A 12,121-nucleotide genomic window follows, 5' to 3' on the forward strand; every position below is an offset into this window, starting at 1 on the left:
TAACATACATGCTAAAAATTTGCCAAAGATCATTGAAGGTTTACAAGCTTTAATTAAAGAATCCAGCAACAAACGTAGCATCTGTGGCTATGAGAATTTAAGGAGAACATGCGCCTCACTCTGTCTTCAGATTTAAAAGCTGCAGACATTATAGGATAGTTTATGTTTAGGAGCATGATTTAAAGCCTTTCTTTGCATCTGCCACGTTTTGGCAATGAGACAGTATCAGTGACGGGATCAGTTTTGAAGATCAGCTTTGCTTTTGCAGCCCCAGGGCTGGGCGCTTCCGTAGGTCTGGTGGCATCGGTGCAGAAAGGAGTCATCAGGGCTTCTGATGCTGCTGGTAGCAATTGCTCAAAGGTTATCTAAATCCAAACCCTTTTCATTCCCTCTTCCTGTATTTGTGTTTGTTCCAACAACTGCCGGTTAAGATATCCCTTATCAGAGATTGGTCTTGGGGACATTTTCTTCCAGTTCTCCAGAAAGACTGTTCTTGTCTGTTTATGGCTCTCACATGTCTTGTGTACTCTTTTCTGTACTGTGCTTGCAGACTAGATAATGCTTAGACCTGTTTGGGTCTCAGCAAGCTCTTCAGGATCTTGCTTGTGTTATTTGGTCTCATTTTTCAAGCAGTAATTGGAATTTTCTGCAAGCATGAGTGTCTCATGCTAACCAGAACGATGACAGAGAATAATAAAATTAAAAGCCCTTTTCCCCCAGGGTAGGAAATCCTGGAATCTTTGTTCAAAACAGCACTGTGGACTGTTAACTACAGGCCCTTCTTCTCCATCTCTTTGATTTTCATATGCCATCATTTTAGAGCAAGAGAGTAAAACTTTTCCCCCTGATACAATGATTCAGCAACCTCATTGCCTTCTCTGCAATGGGATGATCCTGAAAGATGCCACTGATTTCTATCAACCCTTTAAGGGATTTTTATACCTTTACCCCTGCAGCTTTGTGGTGAATAATTCAACAAGAGATACGTCATTCAAATAATTCTTTTCTGCCTTATATCTAAATGCAGGCATTAGGCTTCATCCTATGGAGTTCACTTTATTTCTTCTTCCTAGGGAGGGAATGGGAGGTGAGAGGAGAGGGTAAAGAGAGGCTGGTTTTATAACTGGTCTGGATCTGCAGTTACGTGCATGTTCTCCTGTCATAGCTCATATGGTGCAAGCGCCTTTTCTGGTGCCTTCCTGGATTTATTGATGCGTTTGCTTTTAAATGGCAAAAAGTGATGGTGAGGTCTTGGTTTATGGCATCAAGTAAGAGTTTTTCAGGTTTTTTTCTTGTCCCAGCTAACGGAGAGAAGCCCCAGACTAGCATTTCTGAAGGATCCTAAAATGCACTCAGTTCCGTAGTGAATTTCACTGGTATTTGTTTTAAACATCCGTTTTCCTGATTGAAAATTTAGCCTGCTATTGTAGTTCATTGCTTTGTAGCTGAGCAAGGGCACCACTTTCTTCCTCTTTGTCAGTGTAGGGAAAGAAAGAAACCAGTTTTGTGTACTCGTGGTGACATTTCTTTTCAGAGTTCCTTGAGATTTGTCTTGTGTTGGAGCAGTTCGAGTATGACACAGACTCAGAGGCAGAGATTTGCATCTTTAGTCTCACTCAGCTAAATGCTGAGATGGTTGGGCAGTTCATAGCTGCCAGTCTGTGCAAAGAAAAGCATCCCTATTATCCAGAGCCTGTAAAACTTGCAGAGGTTCTTCCCTGTGTTGTTCTTTTAAGCCTTTAAGCTACTCATCAGGGCTGTTGCAAGCAAAGGTTGGAAGGTTTTTGTGTGAAGAGGAAATGCTGTTTCATTCCATCCATCCTTAGTAACTGGTTGGATTTTGCCATAAGAAAAGCCTGAATTTCCCTTTGTATGCCTGCTGGTGCTGAATGGCGTGGTACTGTCACACATCTGAAATAGCCAGATACTTCTGGAAGTTCTGTGTCGGAGGCTGGCCGCATTGACTTTTGAGTGAGATTTGGCTTTTAAACACTTGAATCCTTACTGATATTTTTGGTTTGCCTTGTGCTTTGAGCAGGAAGGCATTCTTCTGTGTGAGGGTGTAGAGGTGCTCGCACAGAGTGCCCAGAGAAGCTGTGGCTGCCCCATCCCTGGCAGTGTTCAAGGCCAGGTTGGACACAGGGGCTTGGAACAAGCTGCTCCAGTGGAAGGTGTCCCTGCCCGTGGCAGGGGTTGGAGCTGGATGAGCTCTAAGGTCCCTTCCAACCCAACCCATTCTATGGGATGTGAAGATGCCAAAAGTTATCAGTTGCTGTGCTGCTCTTGCATCCGATACTTCAGCTCCAGGATGGAGCTATCTGGTGTTTACCTTTGCTTGCTGGTTCTCCACTGTCTCAGTGGAAATATATAGTATTTGGTAACACAGGTGAGGACTCTTGTTTGGTTTTTTGAAAACAGAATGATTTGTCAGCCCTTAAAAGGCCAATTCCAATTCATTCCAAATTTTATTTGATTAAAGGCACCATGCTTACTGTTGGAAAAATGAAACACAAATAGCCGTAAATTACTCTGCTTCAGATGGGTAAATGTCACACACAGAATGATGGGATTTTTTTTTTTACTAGGTTTAAGTGAGACGGAGTCTTTATTTAGTGTCATGTTTTTACTTAAAAGCATTTATTTAAAGTTCTAAAAAACAAAGAATTCAATAAAGCAAGACAGGTGTAACTGCAAATGATTAATGATATAATTCTCAGTACTTTATAAAGTGTCTAATGCTGAAGGGATTTATACAGTGCAGAATGGCAATTGTGCTTTGATGGAAGGAATAGGTAATCAATACCTGCAAGCTTAGAAAAAGTGTTCTATTTCCTCCTTTAATGATATAGGGTTTTCTGCAAGGCAAGGATGTCTGGAGCATGAGACACTTGGAAGAAGAATTAATTTGAAATCTGTAGTGGAAGATCAGTTTCAATTAAAACTGCACTTGAATGTCTGTGGCAAAAAGCAGGCAGCTAGGCCTAAACCTTCTGATGGCTACCAGTGAATAAATTAGTCCTTCTGCACTGTTCTTGATTAGATTTTATAGGTTGTGGAGCTTATTTTTTTTCTGGGTTTAGGATGTAATTTATTTACTTTGGTCTCAAACTCAAAGATAAACATTTTCTTCTCCTAACCCTAACCCGCCTTCACCATTGGATGGCCCCGATCCTGCGCTGCTGGGAATGGAGATGTTCGGGTCGTGCCCTCTATTTCTGTTCGGAGTTGCTTCCATAATGGTGTCAGTCATATTGCATGTAATAATTTGCATATCAAAAACTTGTGAAGGGAATTAATGGAAAACCTAGCCATTTATAAAATCCTGTGTTGATTCTAACGAGCGGGTCTTGAACCTCTAAATCAGAGCTTAGCCTTACGCCTGTAATTTGGGATGTCAGGACTTGGAGTCGCAGCACCAGCACTAAGTTGGGGGTTTGAATTGCTGAGAGAGTTTCATTGCATTAGATTTTTTCTTTAATAATTCAGCATCAGGACGGAAACATTTTATGCATGAAAACTGATACTATCACATGAAGAGAGCAGATACTGCTACGTGCTTTTTTGTACATTATAGATTGAGAAGGAAGTGAAGCAACTGTATTTATAGCAGGAGATGTATTGCTGTTTAATTAATCCAAGCAAGTTAAATTAATTTTTAAAAAGGCAGATTTTATTAGTGGAGTGTTTTTAAATGATACAAAGCCTTTAAAGCTCTGTGAGAAACTACATTTTTGCAGGAGCCAGGCCAGGTACCTGGGTCACTTGAGGTTTTCATTCCATGTTTGTTTGTTTGTTTGACCCTTATGCTTATTTTATTCATTTTGACAAGACAGTTTTCACTGCAAATTGGCTGAGAGCTGGCTATACTTTTTAAGTACACATATACATAAATCTGTGACAGGATGCGTGGAAGGAGCCCTGAAATCCCTGTTAGAATGAGTCTGTCGTCCAAGGGAAAAAGAGAAATCTCCCCATTGACACCAGGATACTTAAAAAAGACAAATTTGAGTACACAGCTCCTTTTGAATGCACAGCTGAAACCACTGCGATAGCCTCCGTGAGCAGAGTGATTTTGAAAAGCTCACTCCACGTTTACAACAAAGCCAAAAAGCAGGAGCTGGCAGGTTTGATGATTATGTGCAGCACGAGACGTTTTAAGGCAAATTCCCAAATTTCATGGAGTCAGTGCAAGGTTATATGAAAAGTAAATCTGAATTGCCAATTAATGCACTGCAAACCAATTACTGAGAGCATCCTGCTTCAGGAACAATATCTGTGTTTGAGTGGAATGTGTCTGGTTTTCCTTGTGTAGGGTTTTTAATACTTCTGTTCTCCTTGGTTGTGGTATACTGGGAAATTAACTGGAAGTGGCTTTTGCTGACAGTACACGTTGAACTGTGAGATAAGCGAAACTGATTTTTAACCTGGGCAGATGATGTAAATGATTTTTAAAGGATGTTACAGTTTTCCCTAATTGCAGTTGAAAGTAAAACACTTTCTTCTTGTTTTGACTCATAGAGCATTTGTGTGCGATGGGTATAGCACAAAATTGTGCTATTGATTAAGTGTCCTGCTTTAGCCCATGGGAAGACAGGAAGAATGCATTTTGCAACTAGACAGATTAAAACCCAGTGGCCAAAGGAGCGGGCCTTTACAACCGCTGAGTTTGGATGGCACTAATTGAATTTACATACGCTTCTCAGATGAAAGGGTAAACAATGCATATTGGTGTGTGATTTGCTGCTGTCTACCTATTGGACAGATATGCTGACTGTGTAGTTCAGAAGTATGATATAGGTATGACATCAGGGATCTTGGGAGAACAGAGTTCAGCTCTGGGCTGCACTTTGGGTTTGGTAGATGAGCCTGGGCAAATTGCTTCCCTTCTCAGGCCGTCAATTTCCCCGTCTTTACACGAGAATAACGTTGCTGATCCCTGCTGTAAAGCACTTCAAGAACCATGAGTGAAAAGTGCCTGACAAGAGCTCCGGGCTGTTGTTTCAGGAGCTTAAACCACTGTTTGCACTCATAGGAAGATAATCTCTTAGTCTCTATTAATACAATTTAAGAGTTGAAAAGGGAGGTCATGAGAAAAATCTGAAATTCACTGGAGACCCTACTGCAACCAGAGGATGCGCTGCAAGGTGTGCTGCTGAGGGTTCCTGGTGTCGTAGTGCATCTCGAGCTGGAATATGGTGGGGATGACAAAGTCTGTGCCTGAAACCTTTTGTTTTTACATATTGTTTTTATTGACTGTTCATGCTGGAGAACCTCACCAAACGAGCAGGGTGAGTTAGGGCTGAGGTGGACAACCTCTGGCAGATGGAGTGATGGTTTGTGATGCTATCCCTTGCAGCTCCACTGCCACACCGCAAGACACCGTTGCTTTCCTTCTCCCAGCAGCGGTGCTGGTGCAATCCTGTTGTGAAATTTAGTTACACAACTTGGGGGTTGAGGACTCATAAATGGACCAAGAAGTAATCTGGAGCTGGTGAAAGCTCCAGAACCAGAGCAGGATGCACTCCTTCTCCTGTGCCTTGCGAGTTGGGTGGATAGCTGTGATAACAGTAGTGGGATATCCAGTAGTTTTTTAACTACTATAAAAAGACTTTAAAGTGTTATGCTGAGCCTGTGAAGACCCTGATGTGCTGGGGACAGAAGCATTTCAATGTAATTTCTCTTTGCAGCTGTCGCATTCTCCACTCCTACTGACCTCGAACAGTGGCTAGTGATGGGCTCACAAAATACAGAAGCTTCTGTGGCTTTAAACTTCTCCCTGCAGGTTTTTTAAATGAAAAAAGGAGAGTAAAGGGGTGTGAGAGGAGGAAAGGTGACTGACTGGCTCTGTGTTTGCTTTTGACTGGCTGTCCTGTAATACGGGTGACTTCGATGTGTCCATATGTAAGACATTGCCCATCAGTCCTTGGAGGTTCTCATTTACCATTTAACTTGACTTGTTTTGAGAGAGTAGTTTCCATGAGGTGAGAACAGACTGTGCTAGTAGAAAAAGCAAGCTAATAACAAAAGAAAGTTGCAGGATTTTTTTGGCAGGCCATTGTCCTCTTTACTTCCTCCATCCAGAGTAATTGTTTTTTCATTTATTTTCTTCAAATTCACAAACATACACTTAGCTTAATTCCTTCTTTTTCTCTTTTATGGCTTCAAAACCTTCAAAAGAAATGTGATCATTAATAAAGATCGAATTATCTTAGCGGAGTAATGCACAAACATGAGTTAATTGGTAGGTGTGAGGTTATTTATCTCATGAGAAAAGGTAAACTATATCATAATGTATTAAGGCTGAAGCTTTAGGAGAGTTCCTGTAACACCATGCTAATCGATAACGTATGCACGAGGGGAACGTGGGAGTCATGGATAGTTTTATAGAATAGTAAGTAAAAAAAGAAAGGCCATTGTTCATTAGTGCCAGAGGCAAAGTTGGATAACTGCACAAAGCTAATGGATTGCAAGCTCCTCATAAGCTTAGAAGTCTTAGGCAAGAAGTGTACCTGCGGTGGAGTTACCTGGGGAGCTGAATTGCTTCATCCTCTTCCTTAAGAGTTATCCCCAACTGCTGAGCTCCCGGAATGTTAACTGGCATTGGTATGTTTTAACAGGTAACTCTGGTCCCGAGCACTGGGTCACTTCCAGCGAGAAGTGCGGAGGGTCTCACCAGTCTCCCATAGACATCGTAGACCATCAGGCCCACATTGGAGATGAGTATCAAGAACTGCAGCTGGATGGTTTTGACAATGAATCTTCAAACAAGACTTGGATGAAAAACACGGGAAAAACGGGTATGTTCTTGTCTCTTTGTCTCCATAGCCTGCCTGCAGTCAATTAAAAATGCAAGCCATGTTCGACCCTCTTCCTTTTTAATTCTTCTGTTGTTTGGGTTTTGCTGCCTTTTTTTTCCCTTCAATATAATTTTCCAGCAGCAGCAGCACCTATCTGTGCCTCTGCATTCTGTGCAAAGCTAGTTCTGCAGATTGATTTTAAGGGGTTTTGGTTGGGGTTTTTTTAGTATGAAATAATTCTCTTGGTAGTCAGTTGTTCCTTAGAATAAAAGGCCGTATAAGAGTTTCAAGGTGTAACCTTGAATTACCAGCTTTGGGAGGCCATAAAATCTAATCCAAAAGAATGCTGAGATGCAAGGCTCAGGGGGAAGGAAAGGGGAAGTCTTAGAAATTGGAAAGTTTTTGAGAAGAAAGAGCAATAACTGCTCAGAGTAGTGGGGGCTCACTAATGTGTTTCTGATATGATTATAGCTGTGTGTTCTTCTCTGAACTGACTCCTCTTCTGCCCTGTCTGTTCCGGCTTTTTGAGAAAAGAACAGTCAAGAGCACTGCTTATTTTTACCAAAACAGTTCACTGAAAGGGCAAGGTTGATTTATATGCAAAGCCACGTGCATTTGATTACTTTTTAATTCTAAAAATGTAAAAAGCAGAAATTATAAGGCCAACCGTCTTCATTTGACAAGGTCAAATCTTTTTTAGGGAATAGAATTAAACCGCTAATTAATTCAATTTTATTTATTGGAAGTATATTTTTTGTCTTTATTAACATTCGACACGCATCTCCCTATAGTGCTTTATGTGTCCCTACTCAGTGGGCTGCTAGCAAAACCCAGGGCATGTACCTGCTCCAGGAGTCTGCAACACAGCTGTGATTGCAGCATGACCTCAGATACACCCGTTGTTTCCAGGGGACTTTAGGTCTGAGCCACAACTTAAGGAGTCCAGCAAGCACTTCAGATCCAGTTCCAGCAATTCAGGATCTTAGCAGGAGTTGGTAGTTATTGCCCCTCAGATGAAATGGAGTGACAGGCTGTGATCCTGCTTTCTTTCACCCAGTTAACATAAACCACCACCAAGGCTTGGTGTTTTGATGCATTACTGAGGGTTTTTTTTTTCTCAGCTTCACTAAGAAATAGCTCCTGTTTGCTTTGAAATCCTGACTTTGTTGCCCTTTGTATCAGTGTGGGGTTCAGGCAAGGTTGAATGCTATGGAAATTTGATGCTTAATTAATCTATTCATTTTATGCACCCTGCCCTTTTGGTCACAGAGGGGTGTTTGTAGTAACCAGCAATAAATATAATTAGCAATACCACAGAAAAGTGATGGTGGTGTTCTTCTAAGAAAGATGCTAATGCTGTACTGTATGCGTAATAGGAACATATTGCTGTACATATAATAGGAAACCATGTTAGAATCATAGACTTATTTAGGTTGGAAAAGACCTTTAAGATCATTGAGTCCAACCGTTAACCCAGCACTGCCAAGTCCACCACTAAACCATGTCCTTCAGTGCCATATCTATGTGTCTTTTAATAACCTCCAGGGATGGTGACTCCACCGCTTCCCTGGGCAGCCTGTTCCAGAGCTTGACAAAACTTTTGGTGAAGAAATATTTCCTAAGATCCAACCTAAACCTCCCCTGGTTCAATTTGAGTCTATTTCCTCTTGTCCTATTGCTATTGAACTATTTCAAGCAGTTGTAGGGAGCAGATAAGTACCCCCTTGAGCCTTCTCTTCTCCAGACTGAACCCCCCAGGTCCCTCTGCCCTTCCCCATCACACTGTGCTCCAGGACCTGCACCAGCTCCATTGCCCTTCTCTGGCCCTGCTCCAGCACCTCAATGTCTCTCCTGTAGTGAGAGGCCCAGAGCTGAACACAGGATTCGAGGTGCAGCCTCACCAGTGCCCAGTACAGGGGATCCATCACTGCCCTGGTCCTGCTGGCCACGCTGTTTCTGATACAAGCCAGAACCTTGTTCTGCTGAACTGAAACATGCCAGCAGATTTTCCAGTCTCCACACAGCTGGCAATGAAAGCTGTGTCCTCCCTCTTCTCTGCTGGGTGATTTTAGCACTGCTGCTATATTTGATTTCCTCACCCATTGGGGTATGGATTTTTGCTGACATGTTATTGCTTCGCAGAGCTGCAGTAGCTGTCACTTTTCATGGTGACTTACGGCCTTTTCCTGGTAACGTGAAGACCCTTTTTGCCTTGCCGTCATCCCCCATTACTTCTGCTGAGCTCTGAACTCCTCCCTGATTTTATCAAGTCCTTTTCTTGGTCTCCTGGCCTGTTGAAGAAACTTGCCTGGGACTGATTTTTAAGGTGGTAAGTGGTAGAGCAGCAACCCAAGTAGGATGTTTTGGCTTGTGGGTAGAACGTAGAGGCAGGCTGTGCCATAAATTGCGATGTATTTTGGCAGCAGAGTCTTGGAGCAGATGGCCACATGAGACCTTCATATTGCAGACTGACAGAGACAGTAAACTGAATATCTGTTTGAGCAGTGGTGACGGATGCAGAGGGCATTTCTCAGCAATTAATGACTGGTTAAAAGAGACAGGGGTCTGAGGGGAAAGCCGAAGGCCCTTAACCTTGATACTCATTAAGTGGCAGGAAATGTGTTACTCAGGTTATTGCTATTGCTGTTGGACCTAGTAATTTTTTTTTAGGATAGAACAATTAGTTATTTTTATGCTCTGAAATGTTAAAAGACAAAGAGGTTATTGCTCTGTAGATTTGCTGTGCTTTTTCTTGTTTCCACCTCCCTACTCCCATACCAGGTAAAGGGCAGACAATGTACAGAAAACAGTATTTCATTCAGAAAATGCAATTGGATTTGTCAAGCCCCTGTCTCGACTAGAAATGTTTTTGTGCAACTGGCAAAGGCCCTAATGTGGGTTCTACTATTTCATCACCATAGTAGCTGGTTCCCAAGTGGTGAAGATCACTTGGAGAGTATTGGCACACTTCATAGCTGCACTTGCGTTAGCTGTTTTCATTTGTGCCACTGTATAATTAGGTGTTACATGGTGTCAGCTGGGCCTGAGGCTGATGAGGCTTCTTCAAGCCCAACCTGCCCTGTGGGAAGAGCGCTCGTGGGAGCAGTACGTTTGCGAGCAGTACACAGGCATTGCCCCTTTGCCTCTTTTTAGGTCACTGAGAACTTCTAAAAACTCCTTCCACTTAGAGAAACCCACTCAAATTTCTGCCAGAGGTATGGTTTTGTTAACTACTTTTCCTATGTGATGTGCATCACGCTGGCTGGTCCTGACCATCAGAGCTGCTCTGCTAAGGCAGGGAGAGAGCTGCTTTGTATCCAGGTTCATTTTTGCGCTCACGACAGTGATGAGCATACAGTTCCACCCCTGATCCTGCAAATGGCATCATGTGGTTGTGATCCTGGTGGCCGTGCACCCCCTCCTTTGGTTTTGTAATCTCAGTTAAACAGGGGCATTTAATTAGTGGGCTTTGCTGTGCACTCCATGGAAGTCTTGGATAAAAGCAGTGCCTCCCAAAGTCCTGTAAGGTGGTCTTTGCTTAATTCAGACCTGAATACTACAGGTGACACGGGAGGGCAACCCCTGAATCACTGACAGTAAGGGGATGCTGTTAAGATAGGAAGGTGACGGGAACATGTGTTGTGCAGCTCAGCAGTGTAAGAAATACTGTAAAATGAACAATTAGATGAACATTTCAGATTGTACATCCTCCTAATTATCCTTTTAATTATTCATCTAAAACAAGTAAAATGAACCCTGACAGAGCCATAAATGATTTAGGAACTATCAAATATTTATTAGATGCAACCGAATCCCCACAGAGGTTTTTACCAGATGCACACGAATCTGCTTTCCTGAATTCGTCATCTCCTACAATTTTATCTATGGAATTTATAACCAATTGAGTGAGATTTTCAGCATTTAAAATACTGCTGAGCTCATTGAGAATTCTTTAAGGGAAGAAGAGAGCAGTGGTGCTTTCAGAGATTTAGTGTAAGACAGTAACTACCAGTAGTACCCTGGCTGACACAGGCAGTATCCTGTAGCCAGTCCTGCACCGTCCGTCTTCCTACCCAAACAATTCAATGCAAAACCAGAAATTGTGGATTTAAAAATAGCCCAGTGCTGTTGCTGACACAATTTAGAGACATCCGAACATCTGCAATTTAACATTTAGATGGCTTTAACATAAACAATTTAGAGTTCAGATGTGTCTACATGGTGCAATTGCACCTGAGATGAGGCTGCCGTAGCCAACTGGCTGTACCCACAGGAGGCAGCAGAAAGCCTGGCGCACAGCAAAGCTGCCACTGGTTCACCCACAGAGGAATAACTTTCATTTCACAACGAGATACTTCGGGGTTTTTTCCACAGTGAATAAAATCCTCCCTCTTACATAATAAAATTGGATTTGTATTAATGTTCCCGTTCTGATGGCACAGTTGGCTTGAGAACACAGAGAAATCCTTGTGGATTATGCTATTCCCATTAAAAAGAACTCAGCAAAACCAACCCAAAAACTTCAATTGCAGGATTCTGGGCACAGTGAGCGGTGGCTCTGTAATGGCTTTTACAAGAACAAAATTCTAATTTTAGTTCTGTTTTTAAGCAACAGTTTTGTAAGGGATGAGAATAAAGGGTTTTGTAGGGAGGAATTTTGAGGAATCGTGTGTGTTACAAATGGGGGATGCTAGAAAGGCAGATGATCCTGTAGTGAGAGCAGCAGACAGGAATTTTGTGTAAGCTGGCTTCAGTTCTTGGTTGGACCACAGACCTCCTCTGTAACATGTGCCAGCTTTCACCACACGATTTTGCCCTCTCTTTGGACCTAGGGCTTTCATTGTCACATAAAATACAAAGGCTTTTGACATGAAAAGAAAATACAAAGAAGATCCTTTTGACCCTTATTGAATCACATAATAATGTCAGAGTTACTGTAATAAACCCCAGTTCTTACGGAGGATGCCTCACAAGTGGGTCTCAGAAACATTATCATCACTCTCCCCATTTTAGAGAAAGGAGGAGCAGGGAGCCTAAGGGAAGTACCCACCATGGGCAGCTATAGAGGTGGGACAGGGCACAGGATTCCTCCCCCTTCAACAGAATAGAGGAAATCCAACAAAGAGAAGATGCTTTTTTTTTCCTAACTCGTGACCTACAGACCTTCAGAGGTTTGTAAGGCCAAGGACCGTGGTCAGCCGTTACTCTCTGGAAATGCGTTAAACAGATTTTGATGGAGCTTGACATTTAAATTTTAATCAAAAGTCCAACAAGGAGGGCAAAAAGTCCTTGAGAAATTTGGACTTTGGGATGTTCTGTAGTCT

The 12,121-nt window shown here is 42.4% G+C and overlaps 1 protein-coding gene across 2 annotated transcripts in view; it reads left to right on the forward strand.

The window, feature by feature from the left end:
* Positions 1-12,121, forward strand: part of PTPRG (protein tyrosine phosphatase receptor type G) — a gene marked incomplete at its 3' end in the record, with an annotated part of 403,062 nt that overhangs the window by 209,454 nt on the left and 181,487 nt on the right. For both annotated transcript variants that reach the window (XM_080625483.1, XM_080625484.1), the window contains exon 3: positions 6,618-6,797. In XM_080625483.1, coding sequence (XP_080481609.1) covers positions 6,618-6,797 — 180 coding nt within the window. The remainder of the gene's footprint in view (positions 1-6,617; positions 6,798-12,121) is intronic.

Source organism: Psittacula echo (genome assembly GCF_963264785.1).
Source record: "Psittacula echo genome assembly, chromosome: 9".
Classification (NCBI taxonomy): domain Eukaryota; kingdom Metazoa; phylum Chordata; class Aves; order Psittaciformes; family Psittacidae; genus Psittacula; species Psittacula echo.